The 26,813-nt window shown below is 38.5% G+C and overlaps 2 protein-coding genes across 2 annotated transcripts; one reads left to right on the forward strand and one right to left on the reverse strand.

Moving 5' to 3' along the window:
• Positions 1–19,854: 19,854 nt before the first annotated feature.
• LOC122031645 (zinc finger MYM-type protein 1-like) lies at positions 19,855–21,124 on the reverse strand. The gene is made up of 2 exons (XM_042590736.1): positions 20,444–21,124; positions 19,855–20,355 (listed from the first exon to the last, which is right to left on the reverse strand). The coding sequence occupies exons 1-2, from the start codon at positions 21,122–21,124 to the stop codon at positions 19,855–19,857; spliced, it is 1,182 nt and encodes a 393-aa protein (XP_042446670.1).
• A 2,951-nt stretch (positions 21,125–24,075) lies between these two features.
• On the forward strand, positions 24,076–26,410 carry LOC122030977 (putative pentatricopeptide repeat-containing protein At3g47840). Its single transcript, XM_042590024.1, has one exon. It carries the CDS (start codon positions 24,084–24,086, stop codon positions 26,298–26,300), a length of 2,217 nt encoding a protein of 738 aa, XP_042445958.1. The 5' UTR covers positions 24,076–24,083; the 3' UTR covers positions 26,301–26,410.
• Positions 26,411–26,813: the final 403 nt, after the last annotated feature.

Genomic DNA, 26,813 nt, shown 5'->3' on the forward strand with positions numbered 1-26,813 from the left:
TTTGTCCCGGGGGTGGTCTCCTTGGGCTTCTCCTTGCCCTTTTGTGCCACTTGGCCCTTCTTCTTGGCCAAGTTGGGACACTTGCTCTTATAGTGCCCATGTTCCCTACACTCAAAACATATTATATGTTTTTTATTTTTAATTGAAACATTTATACCTTCTTGTATAGGGATGGCACTTGCTCCTCCATTTGGTTTTTCTTGACCTGTGGAGGTAGACGCTTCTTCCTCCTCTTCTTCTCTTGACCCGGATGTAGAAGCTTCTTCTTCTTCTTGATCCGGTGTCACCAAGGATTGCTCCCCCTCAATCCTAGAGGTGGAGGCTTCATCATCTTGAATGTGAAACAAGGAGTATGCTCCCTCCTTGTTCCCTTCGGTGCATTCCCTTGAGGATGAAGCTTCTTCTTCGGAGGTTGAGTATCTCTCAACCTCAGAGTCCTCCTCTTGGTCTTGCTCCAAAGAGTCACCCTCTCTGGATTCTTCATGATCTTGTACAGTGGAGGGGATCTCTTCATGAAGCTTGGCCAATTTGCTCCATAGCTCCTTTGCATCTTCAAACTCTCCAATTTTGCAAAGGATGGTGCTTGGCAATAAATTGACCAAAAGCTTGGTCACTTTGTCATTTGCCTCGCACCTTTGGACTTGCTCCGGGCTCCATTTGTTTTTCTTTAGAACTTTGCCCTTTGAATTTCTTGGAGCCTTGAAGCCTTCCATTAGAGCAAACCATTGCTCTATCTCCATCATAAGAAAATTTTCGATTCTTGATTTCCAAGAATCGAACCTCGTAGAAGTGTATGGTGGAGCCACCCTTGTGTCAAATCCAAGCCCATCTTGGAATTGCATCTTGAATTTGAGCTTGATAAAGTCTTGAACTTGAAGAATTTGCTCCAACTTCTTCACCCTCTAGCTTTTCTTGATATGCTTGACCCTTCCGGCGATGATTCCGGTGAAGAGCGGCCTCACTCTGATACCACTTGTTAGGACCAAAAGTAGCTAGAGGGGGGGGGGGTGAATAGCTCGTCGCGTTCTCTCGGTGCTCGGCGTTGCTTGGCGTTGCTTGTTTCTTCAAGAATATGCAGCGGAAAATACAGAAACAAATGCAACAACGCTAACACGGTTGGTTTACTTGGTATCCACCTCACAAGAGGTGACTAGTCCAAGGATCCACACCACGCACGCACCCTCCACTATGAAAACACTCCTTTTCGGTAACTACCGAGGGCGGAGAAGCCCTACAAGACTCTCAGTACAAGAAGAAAGGAAAGGGAAACAAAATACAAGCGCAAAGCTTACAATGAGTACAGAAAACCCTAACCCTAGCTTCTCTTCTTGCCTTTGATCCGCCTCTTGACTTGGAAAGCTTCCAAGATCCTTCAAGAACTGGCGACCTGATCTTTGAGAGCGCTGTGGAGGAGTAGGCGAGAGCTCTGGAGTGAATCGGAGAAGTTCTTTTGCAGCCATCGAACGCCTGCAGCTATAAACGACGCCAACGGTCGGATCCCGATCGATTCGAATGTTCCCAATCGATCGGGGAGGCTTTGGATCGATCCACGGATCGATCCGTGGCTCGATCCAGAACGCTCCGATCGATCCACGGATCGATCCAACGCTTATCGCGCAAAGGAGCGTCCCAATCGATCCACCGATCGATTGAGACATCTGAATCGATCCACGGATCGATCAGCTCGATTCAGAGCGGATCGATGCTCCGGGAAAGCTCGGATCGATCCACGGATCGATCCAGCACTTGGTTTTTGTCCAAAACCAAGTCCCAAACATCCCTAACCAACATTCGGTCAACCTTGACTTGTTGGTATGTCATGCCTAGCATCTAGTCACTCCCTTGACCTGCTAGGACTCCCTTACCAAGTGTCCGGTCAATCCCTTTGACCCACTTGGACTTTTCTCTGTGCCAAGTATCCAGTCAATCCCTTTAACCTACTTGGACTTTTCTTTCATGCCAAGTATCCAGTCAATCCTTTGACCTACTTGGACTTCCCAACACCAGATGTCCGATCATCCTTGATCCATCTGGATTTTCCCTTGCCTGACTTCACTCACCAGGACTTTCACCTAGCTTCACTCACTAGGGTTTTCCATCTGCCTAGCTTCACTCACTAGGACTTTCACCTAGCTTCACTCACTAGGGTTTTCCATCTGCCTAGCTTCACTCACTAGGACTTTCACCTAGCTTCACTCACTAGGGTTTTCCATCTGCCTAGCTTCACTCACTAGGACTTTCACCTGGCTTCACTCACCAGGATTTCCATTTGCCTAGCTTCACTCACTAGGACTTCCTTCTGCCTGGCTTCACTCACCAGGACTTTTCTTCTGCCTGGCTTCACTCACCAGGACTTTCATTTTGCCTAACATCCCAGTTAGGACTTCCCAGTCAAGTATCCAGTCAACCTTGACCTACTTGACTCTTCTTCAATCAATATCTTATTGTCAAACATCTAAACCCAAACCAAGACTCAGCTTGGTTACCCAGGTCAATCTTGACCTGAGGGATATTGCACCAACAAGTATGAGGCGAAGAAGCTACAAAACTAATATGAGCAAGAAATGCACATGTTTTTCCGTGATTTATCCTTTTCCAATTGTCAAATCCTTCATTGACCAGTGCTGAGATATTAGATGAATTAATATCGTTTAGAAAAAGAAAACAATAAAAACAATATGCCTTATTTGTTGAAGGCGAATACTCCAACCAATGAAACTTTTGGAACCATTTTTTCTGAAATCGACGATTTTGACTTCCAAATTTTGTAGTCGGATACTCCAACATATCTGGTTGATAAATCCCCATCTTTAGATATGAACGTCTTATCTCATCTCGTATATTAACATGATATTCACATATTTATTTTCTTTTTCCTGGATCTAGTACAATACAAGTAGCGGATGACTGATGATCTTCGTTAGGAGAAGAAATTGAAGGAATTTGAACACCAGGAATGAGAAGATTCTCACTAGATTGATGTTCCATTGTAGTAGGAATTGAAGTGCTTTTCCTAGTTTCACGATCTCTCTTTTTAAAGAAAGAGGATATTAATGTCTTTCCTTTCTTTGTAGCAGATTAATGCTCCATTTTGAAATAGTTCAAATTATATCCCCTAAATAAATAATCAAATAAATAAATGATTAATGACTCAAAGAATTATGTGAGGAACTAGTTTAAGATAAAATATAAATTATAATCTTATTTAAAATAAAATCTTAAAAAGTTAAAGTCAAATTAAGGGTACTAATCAGTAAAATAATGATATTACTTTTGCTGATTACCAAAGTGTATTTACTTTATTGATTATCATTTACCAAAGTATCAAGTATGTCAATTGTCAAGCAAGTTAGCAACTAAAGTAATGGCAAAATCACCGCTTTGCAAAAACTCAGGCTGCAATGACGCAACGTGCAAAGCAATGCTTTGGCAATTGATAATGAAGCCACGACGTTGGCTGCTCGATAGTGGCCACGACAACAGAAGTCGGGAGGCAATTGCAAACAAGTTACCGCAGGAAAGAGAAAATAAAATATTAGGGATTTAGGGTTACTTGTCCAACTTTCGTCCTCAGAGTCGGAGAGATACAGTCATACACATACACTGCCAGGGTTGGTGCAACGGTGTCGTCGTGTCGATGCAGTGGAGTCACTTCACATCTCCACACTTGGATGTCGAGCACCGCCTTCGAGTTCGCGGTGTCGTCAAACGCCGCAGTGTTGGAGATCAAGAGGAGTCTGTCGAGAGATGGGATACACAAACGACAAAATAGAGAATTAAATATTTCACTTATTTTTATTTTTTTGGGTTGATAGGGCTGAGCTATAACCCAGTATAGCCCTTGAATACATCCGTCTATGCTTATAACCAAAATAAGATATAATTAATAATCAACTTGTAATTTGTAAATTTATAAATAATTCAAACTAAGAAATCATTGCTAGTTCAATCACCATAAAACAATTCAAAATAATATGCTAGAATTTTAACATAATAAAAATCATTACTAATCATGCCCCAAAAATTCACTCATTCATTCAATTTATAGTCCATCCATCCTAAATGCTCTTCAATGGTCATTTTCAAGAAATCGATATTCTTTGATTGGGTATTAAACAAATCAAGTACTTTGTATCGAGAACAATGATCCAAGTTTGAGACCTCCTTGATAGCATCCCAACAGCCTTCACCTGCATTCCCTATTGATTTTATTTTGGAAGCCACATTCTCAAGAGTGTGAGACAGTCTATACATAACATCTGCATTAGTATTATTGAATATACTTGATTTTCCTTTAAGTTTGGTCCTATCTCGTTTTCTATTGGTTGGAGGAACTTCCGAACTTATGAGTTGAGATAGTAATGATGGAGTAGACTCCTCAAAAAATGAAGGCTCGTATGAAGATTCTTGTCTATCATTTTGATGAATTTACCAGTATTGTGATCAAACACATAATTATCTAAGAGCATCTACAATAAGAGATATTTCTCCAAATATTTTCAATCTCAAATATCCCCCATTGGAAGGGGATATTATGGAGGAGATTTGAAATTGTAGGTCCCTTTGGAGGCCGGCAAGAGGGGAGGGGTGAATTGCCCTACAAAATAAAACCAAAAACCCTTCTCGGATATTCAACTAAATTAAAAGAACTTGTAAATTAAAAAGGCAGAGACTAATTAAAACAGAAAATAGACACAGAGGAATTACTTGGTTTGCAATCAGAGGATTGCTAATCCAAGGCAAAGAAGGCGCACTAATTGATTCTCCTCTGGGCGGAGTAGCCTCTTACAGCGTTGAAAGCACAGAAAGAAATAACACAAATGAAAGCACTAGATTACAAGTAGTTGTTCTTGATTGATGATTGCTTCTGGACCAAGGCTATATTTATAGTCTTGGTCCGCACCTGAAGGGTTCCGCGCCTGGGGATAAATTTTATGGCCGGATCGAGTCAAACTCGATCCTGTTGAAAAGTCGATTCCGGGCGCCCGGAGCCCTAATGGTTCCGGCGCCCGAGCCCTAAGGTCAACATAGGTTGACTTTTGACTCAGGCAACTCGTCTCGTTCCAGCTCATCTCGGTCCGGGTCTCTTGCTCCGCTTGCTTGGGTGATCTCGGCCCTCGGGCCGAACCCATGTTCCGGCCTTCTCCTCGAGCAGCCTTCCTTCCCGGTTTCTCGTCCCTCGAACGCCGCGCACGTTCTTCTCGTCCGCCGGTGTACTCTTCCGCGGTCACCTCGTCCCTCGGACGCACCGAGCCCATTGGCTCTCTCCCCGTGCCGTCCTTCTCGTTAGCCGCGTCTTTCGCTCGACTTCCTGTGTTCCTAAGCTCCTGCACACTTAGACACAAGGGTTAAACAAACGCAGGATCTAACTTAGCTTGTTTGATCACATCAAAATACCTTGGGGTTCCAACAATCTCCCCCTTTTTGATGTGAGCAACCCAAGTTAAGTTAGGGTAACCATATGCAATAAAAATGATTTATATTCCAATAAGTCCAAATATTTTTCAATTGAAAATTTATAGTACCTCCCCCTAGATTTAACACACTTCTCCCCCTTTGATCACATTAAAAATAGAGGTTCTTTAAACAAGTCTAAGGTAAACAAAAAAAAAAATCTAAGGTAATTAATATTAATTTGTTAGAGAATATCTAGTTTAAAAAAAATTCTAAGTCAATATTCAGAACAAAAATTTTTAAGTTATTCTTCATAAAAGATTTCTAAGGCAATTTTCAAAGTAAAAATGTATAAGACAATATTCATCGAAAAATTTCTAAGTAAAAAAAAAATTATTTTCCAATTTTTTTTTTAATTATAAATTAATTTTAAATATTTTCTAACACAAATTGAATAACTCTTTTAAAGCATTAGGTAAATTAAATTAATGCTTTTTCAGTTAGTCAATTAAACTTTTCATTTCGATATTTGGCTTCCAGGTTGTGGCGAGGCACTAGGCCTTCTTGGTTATTGGAGCAACAACCACTTCCTTAGCCAAAGCCTCATAATGAAATTAGTCGTTTAATTTCCTTGCTGAAAATGCTAAGTCTAAATCTAAATTAAACAGGTTTTTGGAACCCAGTAGAGGTCCCTACCTACAGGGTTAACCAAGTATTTCCTAGGTACATAGATTTTTGATATATTTCTAATTTGACTTTGATGAAATATATAATACCAATTTAAACCTCTATAATTTCTAAAAGTAGAAATATTTGAACTTTTATTTTTTTTCAATCTTTCTATTTCTTCTTTTAGTTTTTCATTTTCAATTTTCAATTTATCAAAATCCTCTATAAGACATGATTTTGCTAAAATTCTTTTTGTTTCAAAAATTTCATCTTTTAATTTGATATTTTCATTTTCTAATTTATACATGGATTTAGTCATTGCCTTAATCCCAGAATAAAGTTGATCAGGGGGTAAAAGGCATACCTCACTTACCATATCGGATTTGAAGCCTGAATCTCCCCCTGCTTCGCTGCCTTCATCTGAGGTCGCTCCCCCTTCATCGATGCTAGGTTCTGATATACTTTGTCTATCGTAGCTTGCCATTAGTGCTATTCCGGCATATTCTTGAGCTTCTGATTCGGATGAAGAAGTGTCGTCCCAAGTTGCTTTTAGGTTGTGTTTCTTGGGAGACTTCCTTTTGGCCTTTTTGAGTTCTGGGCAGTCTTCTCTTAGGTGTCCCTCCTTCTGACACTGGTAGCACCGCACCTTTCTTCCACCTTTTTGATTCCTTTTATTCTGCATTTTAAATTTATTAGATCTAAAAAACTTTTTAAAATTTCTTACCATGTATGCTTCTTGATCGTCTTCGGAGTCTGACTCGAGTTCATCCTTCTGGGTTGCGTTCAGTGCCATAGTCTGGGTTGTATCCTTTGTCGTTCCTGCATACCTGGTTTCATGCAATTCAAGAGTAGAAAACAACTCTTCTAAAGTGCTTACCTCCAGGTCTTTTGAGATGTAGTAGGCGTCGACGATTGATGTCCATTCCGGAGTTCTTGGAAACGCGTTGAGCGCGTAGCGTATAGTGTCCCGGTTTGTTACCGTTTCACCGAGGTTCTTGAGACCAGTAACTAGTTCTTTTACCTTTGCGTGTAAACCAACTACTTTCTCACCTTTCTCCAGACGGATGTTCATCAGTTTATTGCGGAGGATGTCCCTTCTAGCGAGCTTTGCTTTGGACGTGCCTTCGTGGAGTTCCAAGAACTTCTCCCAAAGTTCTTTAGCAGATAAGTAGTTTCCGATGCGGTTGACCTCTTGAGGCGGTAACACGCTCAGCAGGTGATGTTCCGCACGGCTGTTAGCTACCGACTCATTCTGCTCCTTCTTTGTCCAATCGCTCTCTTCTTTTTCTTTTCCATCTTTATCTATTGGAGCTACAAAACCATATTTCATAATAAACCGAATTTCAAAATCTGTTTTTAGGAATACCTCCATACGACGCTTCCAGTCTGCGAAGTTCCCCTCGAATTTTGGTGGAACAATGCTTGGTCCGGCCATCTTTGTTGCTTCGATCGGCGGTTAGTCCTCCTAAAGCGCCTGGCTCTGATACCACTTGTAGGTCCCTTTGGAGGCCGGCAAGAGGGGAGGCGTGAATTGCCCTACAAAATAAAACCAAAAACCCTTCTCGGATATTCAACTAAATTAAAAGAACTTGTAAATTAAAAAGGCAGAGACTAATTAAAACAGAAAATAGACACAGAGGAATTACTTGGTTTGCAATCAGAGGATTGCTAATCCAAGGCAAAGAAGGCGCACTAATTGATTCTCCTCTGGGCGGAGTAGCCTCTTACAGCGTTGAAAGCACAGAAAGAAATAACACAAATGAAAGCATTGGATTACAAGTAGTTGTTCTTGATTGATGATTGCTTCTGGACCAAGGCTATATTTATAGTCTTGGTCCGGGCGCCTGGAAGGGTTCCGGGCGCCCTGGGGATAAATTTTTTTGACCGGATCGAGTCAAACTCGATCTGAAAGTCGAATGGTTCCGGGCGCCCGGAGCCCTAAGGTCAACATAGGTTGACTTTTCGACTCCGGTTCAACTCGTCTCCATTGGTCCGGGTCTTCTGCTCTTGCTCCGCTTGCTTGGGTGATCTCGGCCTTAATAGGGCTCACCCAACCCATGTTCCGCCTTCTCCTCGAGCACCTTCCTTCCCTTTCGCCCTCGAACGCCAAGACGTTCTTCTCGTCCGCCGGTGTACTCTTCCGCGGTCACCTCGTCCCTCGGACGCACCGAGCCCGTCGACTCTCTCCCCGTGCAGTCCTTCTCGTTAGCCGCGTCTTCCGCTCGACTTCCTGTGTTCCTAAGCTCCTGCACACTTAGACACAAGGGTTAAACAAACGCAGGACCTAACTTAGCTTGTTTGATCACATCAAAACACCTTGGGGTTCCAACAGAAATCACCGGGCATAGAGTTATGCTCGGTGATTTCTCTCTCTTTTTGTTTTTTAACAAAAAAATTTAAAAATATATATTTAATGGTGGAATTTGAAATATTTGATAGTGGAGTATTTAATAGGCGGGTCCTATAAATATTTGATTTGTGGGATAATTGGTTGTGAGATTTGGGATATTTAAGGAATGAGATATTTGATTGATGACGTGGATGTGGAAACCACAAATATTTAGGAGAAATATTCGATCTTATTATGAATGCTCTAATAAATTAGTACTTCAATTTCCTTCTACCTCTAATGTTCTTGCATCAATGTCATCTCCTAGTCTCATCGAGTATTTTCCTGTAACAGTTCCATTTCTAACTATAATTCTCATATCTTCATAATCCACAAAAATATCTGTTCGATAATGTTCATGTTTCGAGTGAAATTGTAAAAAAAGAAAAATAGCAAGTGTTAAAACTAGTTATAATTTTAATCATAAATGTAAATTTTATTATTGTAAATAGAAAATACTAATCTTAAAATAATCCATCCAAATTTCTTCAAGAGCCATGAATTTCTTCATCTCAGGATCTCATCCAAAACTAGAGTTATGACGTATAAGCTTAAATAGTTATTGTACCTCTGTTTGAACCACTTTAAACGACTTTGATATTGTGTGAAAGTTTTTTCGATTGCAAGCTTTTTGTTTAGAGCTGATAGAATTTTTGTTTCTATAGTTTTTTTGCTAAAGACTCCACTTCTATCACGTCATCATTGTGTGACAATCTCAATCATGAGTTTAATAATTTGCTGCTCTCTTCAATTGTCTATACAATACATTTAGCTTGTGAATCTCCCATTGATAATATCACTTAAATATACATAAGATAGAAAATAAATACATAAGCATGCCTAAGAATCTAGAAAAATAGTAGGCAACAAACTTATAATTATGTACCATTCAAAATCACATGTCATTACACATATTTTACCAAAAATTTTATGCATGGAAAATGATTAACGTATATCTAAACAGATTCCATGCAATTTATGATGCAAATTGACTTAATTCACAATCTAATGTTTGATGTATCAATTGTCTATCGAACTGATCACTGAATATTTTATGTTAACATGACATGATCCCTTATTCGATTATTATTTTTCTGAAGACTTTCAAGCAGTGGCGGATCCAGGAATTCAATCATAGAGGGGCAACCACGATCTGAGCGCGGTGAATTTTTTTTGAATAGTTAATAACTTCTATATAATTAAAAAATATTTTTAAATAACTTGGCATACAGGAGAAAAAGGTATAATATTATGAAAAAAACTCGTACAATAATATTAAAATATTAAAGCAATCTACTAACGAATACGTGACAATTACATTCTTCGAGACTCCATGTTCTGAAAACACTATAAAATTGGTTCATTGTCGACAGTATTAAAAACATCTTTCTCGATATAGACTACCAAACTATCATTGATCCATTCATCTCCAATCCTATTGTTAGTTGCCACTCGGAAAACCTAGAGGTTCCACTGTACAAAAATTTTGTACAAAGGTCTGAACCTTTTCCTAGCTACCATGTGTTCTTTTAAATTAAATTTTGGATCGCCTGCGGAACTTAACACGTTTGATCCAAAACTTAATCTATTCGTTCTTTTAGGTTTTGACTTGGGTCTCCTGCGGAACTTAACACGTTCGACCCAAATCACCTTAAGTTATTAATTCCATTAAATATTAATTTCCATAATTGGTTCCCAGTACTGACGTGGCGAGGCACATGGCCTTCTTGGATATGGGAGCAACCACCACCGACTAGACAAAACCTTTTATAGAAAGCTAATATTTAATTTCCTAAAATAACTTTAGGTTAACCGAAAAGAACAATCAAATCACAAGGATAAATAAAACAAAAGAACACAACATCAAAAAACATATTCGAAATACTAGAACGTAAGCCTCTTGTATTTGGTATTATTTCCATAAATAACTAGTATGATGCGGAAAAGGAAAAACTACTAGTTATACCTTCTAGAAAGACCTCTTGATCTTCTATCGTATTCCTCTTCTAACCTCGGACGTTGTGTGGGCAACGATCTTCCGAGATGAGAAACCACCAACCACCTTCTTCTCCTCCTAGCTAGGTTCGGCCACAAAGAAAGAAGCTTCACCAAGGAAGAAAATCAAAACACTAACCAAGCTCCAAGAGATGCTCGCTTCCTCTCCTTCTTCTTCTTCTTCTCCAAGTAGTATCCGGCCACCACAAGAGCTCCAAGGAAAGAGAGGTTCGGCCACCACAAGAGGAAGAGAGGGAGAGGATGATGGCCGGCCACACCAAGGAACAAAAGAGAGAGAGAAATAATAGAGGTTGTTTCTCATGAAGGCACCCTCACCCCTTCTTTTATATTCCTTGGCCTAAGCAAATTAGGAAATTTAATTACAATAAAATTTCCTTAATTTCCTTGACATGATTTAATTGAGAAAAATAAAATAAAATTTTCCCAATTAAATTCTAATGGCCGGCCACATCATGAAATCAAATTAGACAAGTTTCAATCAACAATTAAAACTTCCTAATTTGTTTCCGGAAATTTTAAAATTAAAATTTCTCTTCAAAATCTCTTCATGGTTGATAAAAAAAATTTTCCATAATTTTAATTCTACAACATGTGAATAATTTTTAAAGAGAAAATAAAATATCTCACCAATCTACAAATAAGGAAAGAGATCTAATCTCTTTTTTTAATCTTTTGTAGATATTTTACAAGAGAGATAATTTAATTTTAATTCTCTTTAATAAATTATATCTTCCATATAATAAAAATTAAAATTAAAATTCTTTTTTAATTTAATTTGGTCGGCCCCTCTAGCTTGGGTTCAAGCTAGGGCCGGCCACCCCAAAGCTTAGCCGGCCCTAGCTTGGTTCCCAAGCTAGCTTGGCCGGCCCCCTTTAGGTGGGTATAGAAGGTGGGTATAGGTGGGTATAGTACTCTATAAATAAGAGGCTACGATAGAGACTGAGAGGAGGAATTGGTTTTGATCTCCCGATAAAATTAAGCATCCCGTGTTCACCCCGAACACACAACTTAATTTTATCAATAATAATTCATTCCACTATAGAACTATTATTGAACTACCGCACCAATCCCAAATTACATTTTTGTGCTCCTTCTTATTATGAGTGTGTTAGTCTCCCTGTGTTTAAGATATCGAATGTCCACTAATTAAGTGAATTACTGACAACTCATTTAATTAATATCTTAGTCCAAGAGTAGTACCACTCAACCTTATCATCATGTTGGACTAGGTCCACCTGCAGGGTTTAACATGACAATCCTTATGAGCTCCTCTTGAGGATATTATCAACCTAGTATCTCTAGGACACAGTTTCCTTCTATAATCAACAACACACACTATAAGTGATGTCATTTCCCAACTTATCGGGCTTATTGATTCATCGAACTAAATCTCACCCATTGATAAATTAAAGAAATAAATATCAAATATATGTGCTTGTTATTATATTAGGATTAAGAGCACACACTTCCATAATAACCGAGGTCTTTGTTTCTTTATAAAGTCAGTATAAAAGAAACGACCTCAAATGGTCCTACTCAATACACTCTAAGTGTACTAGTGTAATTATACAGTCAAGATAAACTGATACCTAATTACACTACGACCTTCTAATGGTTTGTTCCTTTCCATTTTGGTCGTGAGCTACTGTTTATAATTTATAAGGTACTGATAACATCATCTTCTGCATGTGGCACCACATACTATGTTATCTACGGTATAAATTAATTGAACAACTACATTTATCACAAATGTAGACATTTGACCAATGTGATTCTTATTTCTAGATAAATATTTTATACCAAAAGCTAGGCTTTTAGTATACATTCTAACAATCTCCCACTTATACTAAAAGACTAAGCTGTCATTTCTGCTGCCATACATCTGATTCCCATGCCTTTCAAAAAACTCTTGCCTTAAGGACCTTAGGTTATCATCTGATGCAATCTAGGCGGCAACAACTTCTCCTCGTTATACAATTTCTCGTATTGGGTAGTACTTGCGCTCTATTGTGTTTACTTGCCTTATAGACTCATGGTTTCTTCGAGTTTGCTACTGCACCATTATTATTACAATAAATTGTAATAATCTTTGGACAAACTAGAAATCATATCTAAGTCTATCTTGAGGTTATTAAGTCATTCAGCTTTTATGGCTACCTCAGAGGCTTGCAATATACTCAACTTCTATGGTAGAGTCCAGAAAAACACCTATGCTTATCACTCTTCCATAGTTATGACTTTTCCTCCTAAAGTAAACACAAAACCCCAAGGTTGACTTATTATTGTTCCTATCTGATTGGAAGTCAAAATCCATGCAACCCACAAGAACCAAATTAACTGCCTTGTGAGCTAGCATATAATCTCTAGTGCCTCTAAGGTACTTCAATATATGCTTTACTGCAGTCCACTGTCCTTGTCCAGGGTTACTTTGATATCTGCTAACTATGTCTTTGGCAAAACAGATTTCTGATCTCGTGCATAGCATACATTAGGCTTCCGACAACCGAAGCATAAAGAACTGTCTTTATTTCCTTTATCTCCTTTGATGTCTACAGAGACATATCTTTAGATAAAGTTACTCCATCCTGAAAAGGTAAGAAACCTTTCTTGGAGTTTTGCATGCTTAAAACGAGCAAGGATTTTTCCGATGTATGAAGCTTGGGATAAGTAAAATATTCTTTTTTTGCGATCCCTTATTACTTTGATCTCAAGAATATATACATTCTCCCAAGTCCTTTATATCGAATTATTTGGACAACCATACTCCTACTTCTGACAACATTTTGATATTGTTTCCAACTACCAAAAATGCTATCTACGTATAGTACAAGAAATACCACCACGCTTCCATCACACCTTTTGTATACACAAGACTTATCCGTTTACTCAATAAATCCATAGGTCTGGATTACTTTGATAAACCGGATATTCCAAGACCTTGAAGCTTTGCCTCAGTCCATAGACTAACTGAGCTTGCACACAAGATGCTCTTAGCCCTTTGCAATGAACCCTTCTGGTTGCTTTATATGGATGCTTTCATCAAGACTTCCATTAAGGAATGTTGTCTTGACATCCACTTGCCAAATAGATAAAAGAATCCAGATAGACTTAAGCATGGCTACCAGTGAAAAAGTTTCCTTTTTATCAAGCCTTGCTTTGAAAGTTACTACCTTCCTTTCTATCCCTCTTTTCCTATTATAGATCTTTTAACACCCAAAGGCTTTTACACTATTTGGTGGTTCTACAAGCTTCCAGATTTTATTAAAATACATATATTCTAATTCTGTTATTCATTACTCTTTGCCAAGATATTGCATCTTTATCTTGGAGTGTTTCGTCATATGTCCGGAGATCAGGTTCATGTCCTCCAGGGATCGAGTCCAAAAACTCTCCCAAAACATAAATCTTTTTAGGTTGTCTAACAACCCTCCCACTACAACAAGACACTTTCTGCAATTGTGTATCATTTGTGATATGTGTTGCAGTTTCCTTGTGGTATCTCATCTTGTACAGTTGGTACTAGATTAGACATGTCTTTTATTATTTCCTTAAGAACAAATTTTCTTATGAGCACATGGTTTATTACATAGTCCTTTTCTAAAAATCGGTCATTGATGCTAACAATGACCTTCTGATTTTTAAGACTATAAACCTACTTTCATTTCTCTAGGATAACCCACAAACAAGTGAATTCCTGTCTCTCTTCTGCATATGTGTTGGACTACCCGAATCCGAATATGCTTCGAAATAGGCTTACGCCTATTCAGCAATTCTATATGAGTAGAGAGTTCTGTCTTTGGAAGGTACTATATTCATTTCCATTTCCAGAGTATATCCTTAAAATGATTTTGGTAATATTCTAAATAACTCATCAATCTACTTATTTCCATAAGAGTCCTATACATTCCTTTTTCTACACCATTCTGTCGGGGTATACCAGGTGCAGTTAGTTGGGATTGAATCCCTAGTTCTGATAAGTGACTCCTAAATTATCCCAAGAGGTACTTGCCACTACGATCTTACCATAGTGACTTTTACTTTAACATTTCTCCGCATCAGTCTTGTACTCTTTGAACTAATCAAAGTACTTAGTCTTGCGGTACATTAAGTAAATTTATTTGTATCTTAAATAGTTGTCTATAAAATAGACGAAATATTCAATACTACCTCTTGTCTGGATAGTCATAGGATCACACAAATCAGAATGAACCAATTTCAACATATCTTTGACTCCATACCCCTTAGACTTAAAAGCTTCTTGGTTATTTTTCCTTCCAAGTAAGACTCGTAGGTTGGAAAGATTTCCACTACTAATGAACCCAAAAGTTTATCAGCTACCAATGAATCCTACTCAAGTTAATATAACCTAGCCTTAAAAGCCAAAGATATAATTGGTTCATTTTCGAAGGTTACTTTCTCTTAAAGTTTAGAAGATGTGTTACTAATTACATTTGTTGCATCGTGAGAGTTATTGGATTTATAAATTGCCAACCAACGTACCAGAACAGATAACTTCCCTCTTTTTCTTAATAACAACTTTGTTATTAAAAGAGACAGAATATCAAGTTCTTTGAATAGTTTAGAAACTGAAAACTAGTTCTTTCTAAACTTGATGCGTAAAGACAATTACTCAAAAATCCATGTTTTATTCTTATCAAAAGATAAACATCTCCCACTACAACAGCTACCATTTTTATGTAGATAGTGTTTTAATTTTCATTTAGTTGTCGGGTTTCCTGGAACCCTGCAATGAATTGCGGACATGATTAATAGCATCTGTATCTACACTCCAGGTTCTGGTAGATAACACCACTAAACATGTTTCAACTAATGAATTAAATACACCTATATTGTTCTTAGTTCTAAGAAGACAGTTTACCTTAATGTCCAAGTCCTATTTCCAATCATTACAATTGGGATTACTAAGTCTTTCTTATAGTATGACTACTAGGGGATTGACAAACATTTTAAATCCTAAGAATCACAAAAATACTTGGTCAAGATCAACTCCTTAAAAATCCCCATGAATTTTGTATGCCACGATAGTGTGGACGTATACAAAATCGAAGAGAAGATTTTATTCATTAATTTTATTATCTCGTCAACTTTACTTTATGACGAATAAAATTAATAGTTGATCTGTCTTTGATCAAATATTTGGTCAAAAACTTTTGAATTTAAAAAATATTGATTCCTCAAACAATATTATTTAAATTCACCAACACCTCAAACACCATAAATTTTGTATGTCACGTTAGTGTGGACGTATACAAATTCAACATTTGTAAAAGGAGGGTTTTAACCCATTAATTTTATTATCTTGTCAACCTAACTTTTTGACAAATAAAATTAATAGTTAGTATCATTTGGCCACACAAATAATAGCAGTGACTCCGATGGGGAGGATACTATTAGATGTGTCTAAGTGTATACCATTACTTGACACTAAGTCCATTAATAAGATTATACCCCTTCCGTTGGGGAAGATCACACGCTCTTAATTAACTTCCTATAGTCATCCAAAAATGGAAGTCTGTTCTAGTGATCCACAAACAAGCTCATCCGTTATGGAGGAAGGCACTCAGAGCCAACGCGCAAGCTTGTTTGCATCACTTACAAACCAGTAATGGAGACCATGGGATTTACTTAAAAATCCCTCTCCCACTTAGTTATTTATAAATGAGGAATTTTAACTATGCTAGCCTACTAAATATGTAAACTAACATGCACACACAGCACAATATAAAAGCAATAAATAGAAAATCTAATTTTCAACTATTATGGTTTTTATCTCTTGTTGTCCTCTGTGTGTTGTCATCCCAAGCTGCTGCCATATTTGACCACTGCCACCGGGTCTAGCTGTCGCATCTATCTTGCTCCTAGTTCCGCTGCGCCTCTGGTCCTTAGAAGGTTCCACGCTTTGCAAGATTCGATCCGCGACATAAATAGAATTTAACATTTTGATCCTATATTCCTCGAAGGAATGTACATGTAAACTAGATCGAACATAAAATAAAATTTACATCCATCGATCCTATATTCCATAAAAGGAATGTACATATAACTAGATCAAAAATAAAATCTTAATAAAACTAAATACAGCTCCTGCTGTATTTTATAATACAATCATGCACATACAATAAAATGCCCTTGACATGTCCAAGGGTCCAATCACACACATAATAACTATTAGCCATAATAGTTGGATCCTGCATTCACAAAGTTAGCACATCCTACTATTAACCTGCCTAAATTATGTATGACATGTGCATAATTAAACTAATACCAAATACACAGAGGCAAAATCCTAGCTCTGATACCAATTGTTGGTTGTTACTCGGAAAACCTAGAGGTTCCACTGTACAAAATTTTGTACAAAGGTCTGAACCTTTTCCTAGCTACCATGTGTTCTTTTAAATTAAATTTTGGATCGCCTGCGGAACTTAACACGTTTGATCCAAAACTTAATCTATTCGTTCTTTTAGGTTTTGACTTGGGTCTCCTGCGGAACTTAACACGTTCGACCCAAATCACCTTAAGTTATTAATTCCATTAAATATTAATTTCCATAATTGGTTCCCAGTACTGACGTGGCGAGGCACATGACCTTCTTGGATATGGGAGCAACCACCACCGACTAGACAAAACCTTTTATAGAAAGCTAATATTTAATTTCCTAAAATAACTTTAGGTTAACCGAAAAGAACAATCAAATCACAAGGATAAATAAAACAAAAGAACACAACATCGAAAAACATATTCGAAATACTAGAACGTAAGCCTCTTGTATTTGGTATTATTTCCATAAATAACTAGTATGATGCGGAAAAGGAAAAACTACTAGTTATACCTTCTAGAAAGACCTCTTGATCTTCTATCGTATTCCTCTTCTAACCTCGGACGTTGTGGGCAACGATCTTCCGAGATGAGAAACCACCAACCACCTTCTTCTCCTCCTAGCTAGGTTCGGCCACAAAGAAAGAAGCTTCACCAAGGAAGAAAATCAAAACACTAACCAAGCTCCAAGAGATGCTCGCTTCCTCTCCTTCTTCTTCTTCTTCTCCAAGTAGTATCCGGCCACCACAAGAGCTCCAAGGAAAGAGAGGGGTTCGGCCACCACAAGAGGAAGAGAGGGAGAGGATGATGGCCGGCCACACCAAGGAACAAAAGAGGGAGAGAAATAATAGAGGTTGTGTCTCATGAAGGCACCCTCACCCCTTCTTTTATATTCCTTGGCCTAAGCAAATTAGGAAATTTAATTACAATAAAATTTCCTTAATTTCCTTGACATGATTTAATTGAGAAAAATAAAATAAAATTTCCCCAATTAAATTCTAATGGCCGGCCACATCATGAAATCAAATTAGACAAGTTTCAATCAACAATTAAAACTTCCTAATTTGTTTCCGGAAATTTTAAAATTAAAATTTCTCTTCAAAATCTCTTCATGGTTGATAAAAAGAAATTTCCATAATTTTAATTTTACAACATGTGAATAATTTTTAAAGAGAAAATAAAATATCTCACCAATCTACAAATAAGGAAAGAGATCTAATCTCTTTCTTTAATCTTTTGTAGATATTTTACAAGAGAGATAATTTAATTTTAAATCTTTCATATAATAAAATTAAAATTAAAATTATTTTTAATTTAATTTGGCGCCCTCTAGCTTGGGTTCAAGCTAGGGCCGCCACCCTAAACCTATACCTAGGCCGGCCCTAGCTTGGTTCCCAAGCTAGCTTGGCCGGCCCCCTTTAGGTGGGTATAGAAGGTGGGTATAAGTGGGTATAGTACTCTATAAATAAGAGGCTACGATAGGGACCGAGAGGAGGAATTGGTTTTGGTCTCCCGATAAAATTAAGCATCCCGTGTTCGCCCCGAACACACAACTTAATTTTATCAATAATAATTCATTCCACTATAGAACTATTATTGAACTACCGCACCAATCCCAAATTACATTTTTGGGCTCCTTCTTATTATGAGTGTGTTAGTCTCCCTGTGTTTAAGATATCGAATGTCCACTAATTAAGTGAGTTACTGACAACTCATTTAATTAATATCTTAGTCCAAGAGTAGTACCACTCAACCTTATCATCATGTTGGACTAGGTCCACCTGCAGGGTTTAACATGACAATCCTTATGAGCTCCTCTTGAGGACATTATCAACCTAGTATCTCTAGGACACAGTTTCCTTCTATAATAAACAACACACACTATAAGTGATGTCATTTCCCAACTTATTGGGCTTATTGATTCATCGAACTAAATCTCACCCATTGATAAATTAAAGAAATAAATATCAAATATATGTGCTTGTTATTATATTAGGATTAAGAGCACACACTTCCATAATAACCGAGGTCTTTGTTTCTTTATAAAGTCAGTATAAAAGAAACGACCTCAAATGGTCCTACTCAATACACTCTAAGTGTACTAGTGTAATTATACAGTCAAGATAAACTGATACCTAATTACACTACGACCTTCTAATGGTTTGTTCCTTTCCATTTTGGTCGTGAGCTACTGTTTATAATTTATAAGGTACTGATAACATCATCTTCTGCATGTGGCACCATATACTATGTTATCTACGGTATAAATTAATTGAACAACTACATTTATCACAAATGTAGACATTTGACTAATGTGATTCTTATTTCTAGATAAATATTTTATACCAAAAGCTAGGCTTTTAGTATACATTCTAACACCTATTTCGCAAATCTGTTTTGACAATATTCATTATCGAAAACACTCTTTCAACGGTTGCAATAACAACTGGAAGAAGGCTAGCTCAATCATCCGATAAACCAAAGGAAACACACGGTTCTTCATTGTTTCAATCATTTTCTTTGCAAGAGCTCCTAAATCTGAAATGCCTTCAAACCGTTCATCTGATCTGACATCATCAATATATGTTTCAAGCTCTTGTTCAACCAACATACGCTCACTCCAAGAAAAATCATCCTCATAAAAATGAGCCAGACGCACTAATTTCTATACATCAAATCTAGAGAACGAGTTCCTAGGATCAAGGCGTGACATATAAATCAACAAATCTGTAGTTGTTTCAGAGAAACGACTATCCATCTCCTGTAGAATAATACGATAACCTACAATTTAAAAATCAAACAACAAAAGTAAAAATTAATAAATATGTTACTGTTTAAAAGAATTTAATTGACGGTAAACGAAAAAAAGAATTATGAAGTTACCTCACAAAAGATTTCAACATGGCAGTAGTGATAAAAATTAACATTTTTTCCATCTCTCTTCAAATGACTACGGTTGTTGATGTTATCTGTCATATTAATTATTTCAATAAAATGAGTGTTACAAAACTTCTTCACATCCTCAAGTAAAATATCCCATCCAGAATCTCTCAACTTTTGCAATTTGCATTCACATTATTGATCAAATGCATCGCATTCACAATATTTTGATCCTTCTCTTGTAGAACGGTTGACAAATGATTTGTGATTGCCAATATACGTTTCATCAATAGTAGAATAAACATAAATTCATACCTCTCTATTCTTTCAACCAAAGTTCTACTTAAACCCTTAGAAGAATGATCACCATCATCAATCAAATTTTGAAGAACCTCTATAACAGATGGCCACATTTGTTCAATACAACATAAAGTTGAATGATGAGACCCCCATCGTGTATCTCCAGGTCTAGCTAGACTAGTTTCTTGGTTTAGTCCTCTACCAGAACTAATCTCTCCTCTTTCAAGAAGTTTAACTTTTCTGTCATGTTCAAGTTGTCGAAGTTTGTCGGCCCTTTTGTAAGATGATGCAGATGTGTTCACAATCGAACCAACAATCCACATGAAATCACAAACATATTGATTTGTTTGAGCAACAGTTACAACCACTAGCTGGAGTTGATGAGCAAAACAATGAACATACAATGCATACGGATTTTCATTCATTATCAGTGACTTTAATCCATTAAATTCTCCAGACATATTTAAAGCACTCATATCCTTGACCCCTCAATCTCGCCACTGACAAACCATACTTAGCAAATAAAGAGACGATTGCCTCCTTCAAACAAGCAGTTGTAGTTGTTGCAACATGAACTACAGCCATAAATCGTTCAATCACCTCTCCATGCTTGTTCACATATCTAATAACAACTGCCATTTGCTCTTTCATTGAACAGTCACGAGCCTCATCAAGTAGTAAAGTGAACCACCTATCTCCAAGATCAGCTAGAATAGCATTTGTGATCTCAACTGCACAAGCATTCACCAATTGCTTTTGAATTTTTGGGGCAATCATTTGATTATTTCCAGGTGCATTCATTCCAACAACTACCGTAACTTCTGGACAGTCTGAGCTATACCATTTGAGTAATTCTAAAAAATTTCCTCTATTGGATGATGTCGAAGACTCATCATGTCCCCGAAAAGGCAATCCTTGTAACAACAAAAATCGAATTACTTTTAAAATGGAAGTCAAGCGTTTGCGATAAGCAACTTCAAGCTCATGTTTCCCCGATGAAAATGAATACTCCACACTTTGTCTTTTATTCTTGAAACCCTCAAACTGTATTCTTGTCTCATTGTGCGCACTATCAACTCCACCTACATGCTCATTGAATTTTTCAATTGCTTTTTTCCAATTTATGAAACCAGATCTCATAAACACATCATCTCCTCCAAACCCTATATTACTAGGTCTAAAAAGATAAGACCAGAAACAAAAGGCTGCATCATTTGAAACACTATACTCTAACCAATCACGGTCTTTAAAACAAACCTCTCTGAAACATCTATTGTCTTTACCTTTTTTTTTTCTTGGAAAATTATGGCCTCGAGGTTGACAAGGGCCCATAGTAACATATTCTTTTCGGATACGATCTCTAGTACCAACATTATACTCTTCAATCAATTTTCGTAAACCAGGATCAACAACAATTTCTACTTCACTACTCAGATTTTCAATATTTTCAAATAAAATTTACGGAGGAGGTGGTGGTGGTGGTTGTGGTGCAGGAGTAGACTCTTCATCCGGAACACTAGACGATTCAATTAACCTCCTAGGCCTCTTTGCAAAATATTTCAACATTTTCTACAAATTATAATGTATGGAAAAAAATTATCAACATAAAGCAATGTGAACAATTTAACCATAACACAAAAAAATTATTTAACATCATTCATCAACAATTCTTTTAAAAAAATAAAATTAATTTAGCATAAATTATCAATATTCACAAATTATAATTAACTAACATCTAATAAAAAAAAACTAATTACATATTTAGAGTTTATACAAAAACTAAATTATAAATTATCCAACCATTAAATATGCAAAATCTAAATTTTCAATTACCAACAATCGAATATAAAAAGCAACTAAACATTTAAATAATCAAAATTTTAAATTGTTAACTGTATTATACATTATAATTAAGAAACAATCAAATAATTATTAAAAAAATAAAATAAAATTCAGTAATCCACTTACTTGAAGGTTGAAGGCTTCACCTTTGGGCTTTGGCGCTTTGTCGCTTTGATCGACACTCGGCAGAGAGAAAAAAAAACCTTTGGGTGCAAGGCTTTGTCGCTTTGGTCGACGCTCGACAGAGAGAAAAAACAAAGGACAAGTTTGTGAGCGGCGGAAACCAAAAAATAGAGGAGAGCAAGGAAATTAGTTCACAATTAAAAAAGCAATTGGACATGTGGTTCACAATTAAATTGAAAAAAATCAATTGGAAAAATATAAAAAGTAAATCTTTATATGGAAACATGTCATTGTGTCAAGGTGGACACGTGATTCACAATTAAAAACATGAATGGATCTTTGTCTCTTCGAGACTTCGACTCTTCGTTTTCTCTGTGACTCCGTCAATCGTGTTTTTCCTGCGACTGCTGGCTACTACGAGTGAAGAAGGAAGATAATCAGCTTGTAGAAATGGAAATCGGAACTATCCACAACAAGGTTGTCTTAAGTAAAGAGGAAGGAGAACTATCCTTGATTTTTTTTGGTTCCGCTGGCAAGGAAGGGGGGGGGGGGGTGCGACCGTCGACGCCGCCCTCCCCGGTACATCCGCCCCTGCTTTCAAGTATGCAACAGAAAGTTTCCCTAAATTTTTACTACCAAGCAACAATAATATAAATATTTCAGCTATGCATAAGCAACATAATTTTTGTTTAGATATTTTCTACTTCATTAGTCACTTTGAAGACATTGTTTTGAGTGTAGGTTTAACATATGTGACAGCATGCCTACCGTAGTAAGATTTGTTTAATAATTCAAAATGTGGAGCATATGTTTCTGCGAAAATTGTTGGGTAAATGCAATGTGGAGATCATTGTTCTAATATTAAACAAGGAAATAAATAACTAAAATGTGACAAGTAAGCTGATATGTCCTTTTTAGCTTGGAAACTTGAACTCTTTTGCAACTTTTTTATCACTGGTTTGACAACCGTTATTATCCTAGTCTTTCATCTTTTGATTTCAACTTTGGAATAGTTGACCCAGGACCAACTCTTTTTAATTCAATTTTTTACAATTCGATTGTGACAAAACAATAACGGTGACCCTAATAAACATGAAGATTTAGTTTTTTTTAATCATTTTTTTTGTCAACATCTAAGATCTTGTATTCATTAATAAATTTTTCACTTGTTAGTCACATGATTTTATCATCTCATCAAGAAACAAAAATCCAACAGTCAATCTCCTCTTCCTTCTTATTATCCTCCTCCTCGTAATCCTTCTTCGATCACCCATCAGTTATCCACGCCTCCAACTGAACCTCTTTAGGGACCAACATCATTTTCAATCCTTCAAAGTCCCTCCTCATGCTTCGAATTTCATCTAAACTCATGACCAAAATATCCTCTCAAAATAATGCAGAACGACTCCATTCATCAAACCAAAGCCTAAAACACATTAGACTTCAAACACCATCCTAGCACTGAACTCGCTTAGCCGAAGCCAACCGTGGAACCCTAGACGCCGAAAACAACAGTAAAAGCGAGACAAATCGAAGATTCTTTGACATGCACAAGGCCGAATGTTTCTTCTGAAGTAGCATATGTAACCCTAAAGGGATCTGTTTAACGACAAACGCATGTCTACGAAAGGATAAAACGGTCGGCGTCGAAGTGAATAAAAATGCCAAGAATGATTCAAAATTTTTTATGAAAAATATACTTTTGAAAGTTGATGGTGCAAACTCTCAATTGTGTAGTTTTCTGGAAAGAAATGAACGTCTCATCTTGTGAGAGAAGAAAATAGAGAGACATGTAGAATTAAAAGTCTATAAAAATTCCAAAGATGAGTAGGATGATATTTTAAAATTGTACCGAGTGTTTAAAATCTGTATCCAATAAATTTTAAAAGAATCCATAAAAATATATTGAAAATTTAGATACCAAAAGATTTTTATAAAATTTTAAAAAGTTAAATTTGAATATTATATGATTTTTTAAAAACAGAATAAAATTTTAATTTAGATACTATTAAATTTGTATAGAGAGTATAAAAATCTAAGTTGAATACCTCTATATTTTTAAAATCTATAAAAATTATTAAAGTAATCAAAGTCAAGATTGAATAGCGTACAGCGTCCGGAAAAAGCTAGTAGGATGATGATTTTTTACTGCAATATTAACATGCGTCCCATTCCTTGCTCACCAACTGAGACATTGACCATGAAGGTCGCGCCCATTTCCCCACGGCTCAGACTGTTCCGGTTCGCACATCCGGCCCACTCGTCCTTCACCCAAACCCTCCCTTCCGGCCCCGCCGTGGTCTACGAAACCAACACACAGTTGCGGCAACTCGTCAAGTCCGATCGCCTCCTTGACGCCCGCCTCCTGTTCGATGGAATGCCCCACCGCGATATCGTCTCCTGGACCGTCCTTATCTCCGGCTACGTCTCCTCCTCCGCCTCCCACGAGGCCCTCTGCCTCTTCTCCTCCCTCGTCCGCTCCGCCGATCCCTCCCTCGACCCGGACCCCTTCGTCCTCAGCGTCGTCATCAAAGCTTGCGCTTACGGCCCCGGCCTCCGCCCTCACGGACGCTGTCTCCATGCTTACACACTCAAATCGGGGAGGCTTGTTGGCTCTGTTTTTGTCGCTACCGCCCTCTTGGATATGTACTCCAAGACCGGCGACCCTGCATCCGCCCTCCAGGTGTTCGATGAAATGCCCTTCCGAAATGCCGTCTCCTGGACGAGCGCTGTCTCCGCTCTCGTCCGCGCAGGGAGGTGCCGACGAGCCGTCCGGTGTTTCGCCGACATGTGGGCCTCCGGCGTGCCGTGCGACTCCCACACTTATGCTACCGCCCTCAAGGCCTGCGCCGACGCACGCCTGCTCGCACGCGGCCGTGAAATCCACGCACAGACCGCGAAGCTCGGGCTGGAAACTGCACCGTTCGTGGCTAACACGCTCGCTGCGATGTACACCAAGTGCAGCGTCCTTCGGGAAGGTCTCGTCTTGTTGAACCGTGTGCGCTCCCTCGACGTGATTGCGTACACGACCATCATCGCTGCCTACGTGCAGGAGCGCCGCTACGAGGAAGCTGTTCTTGCTTTCTTCAGGATGCAGTCGGACTCCCTAGAGGCGGTAAGCCCCAACAATTACACTTTTGCAGCTGTGATCTCGGCATGCGTTGGGCTCGCCTACCTCGAGCTGGGGGAGCAGTTGCACGCGAGCGTCATTCGGCGGGGCTTCGCCGTCGCCAGTTCGGTGTCCAACGCCCTCGTTACTTTATATGCCCGCGCCGGCCTCCTTGCCTCCGCCTACGCAATGTTCCGGGAAACGAGGACAAAAGATATCGTCTCATGGACAGCTATCATCTCCGGTTTCTCCCTGGAGTGTGAGATCGAGAAGGCTTTTGCTCTGTTTGACGAAATGCGGCGCGATGGGTGGCCACCTCCCAACGAGTTTACCTTCTCCAGCCTGCTCAGTGTATGCGCCTCCTCGGCAGCGCTAGACATCGGCCGGCAACTCCATGCCCGCGCAATAGTCGATGGGTCTGACGCTGATGTGATGATCACAAGCGCACTGATCGCCATGTACTCGAAAAGTGGGAGCCTCGAAGACGCGGCACAGGTATTCGAAGGGCGCGGTTCCGAGGAGGTGGTGTCGTGGACCGCTATGATCATCGGTTACGCAGAGCATGGCCGAAGCGCGGAGGCAATCGAGCTGTTTGAGCGGATGCAGCGCACGCCGGGGCTGGCTCCCGACGGAGTTGCATACATCGGGGTGCTCACGGCGTGTTGCCACGCCGGCCTGGTGGATCGTGCTCTGCAGTACTTGGAATCGATGAGGGAGCAGGGGGTGGATCCCGGGAGGGAGCATTACGGCTGCATCGTGGATTTGCTGGGGAGGGCAGGGAGAGTGACGGAGGCGGAGAAAGTGCTCGAGGAAATGCCGAAGAGCGAGGTGGACGCGGTGGCTTGGGCATCGTTGATGAGGGCGTGCGCGGCGAAGGGGGACGTGGAGGGTATGAGGAGGGCAGCGGCAACGGTGAAGGAGCTGGAGCCGCGCGGAGCGGCGGCATACGTAGTGTCTGCTAACATATACGCAGGGCAAGGGAGGTGGGCAGAAGCAGCGGCGGAGAGGAAATGGATGAGGGAGAAGGGGTTGAGGAAGGAAGCGGGATGGTCCTGGGTGGCCGTCGGCAGGGAGGCGCTAGGGGTGTTTGTAGCCGGGGGTGGCTCTCACCAGAAAATGGAGGACGCCATCTACTACATGCTTGAGCTGGTCGACTATGAAGCGAGGATGGCAGGAGATATCACCATGAGAGCAGAGTTTGAATTCGAAGAAGAAGGAGAAGAATGCAGGGTGAGTTGTTGAAAGTGCGGCTTAGTCAAACGGTCTATATTCAATGAACCTTTTCATATATTTTATATTAGTTAATTTATAAAGGGTTTGTATTGCATAATAAAAACCACAACTTTATCTTATGTCGAGTGGGGCGTTTGGTTAAATGATAAAAATTACTATGGGTATGAGTTTAATAATAGGGTGGAATGAGAATAGGAATAGAAATGAAATCCATCAAATTATATGAATTTGATTGATTTCCATAAATCTAGTAATCATTCTCAAAATATCATTTTCAAACTCATAATCCAAACACTATCTTTTATTTTAAACTCATAATCCAAACATTATTTTTTACTATCATTCTATTCCTTCATTCCCAAATTCATCAACCAAACACCTCTAAGTTTCTACAATGTTCAAATTTATTTAATTAAGTTGAATTAAGTTTTAGGATGTTCAAATGTTTAACTAATTGAGTCAAAATCAAACTAAATTTAAAATGAATTAACTGAATTCTGATTAAAGAATCTCTTTCTATTG

The sequence above is a fragment of the Zingiber officinale genome, chromosome 11A (genome assembly GCF_018446385.1).
Source record: "Zingiber officinale cultivar Zhangliang chromosome 11A, Zo_v1.1, whole genome shotgun sequence".
NCBI classification, from domain to species: Eukaryota; Viridiplantae; Streptophyta; class Magnoliopsida; order Zingiberales; family Zingiberaceae; genus Zingiber; species Zingiber officinale.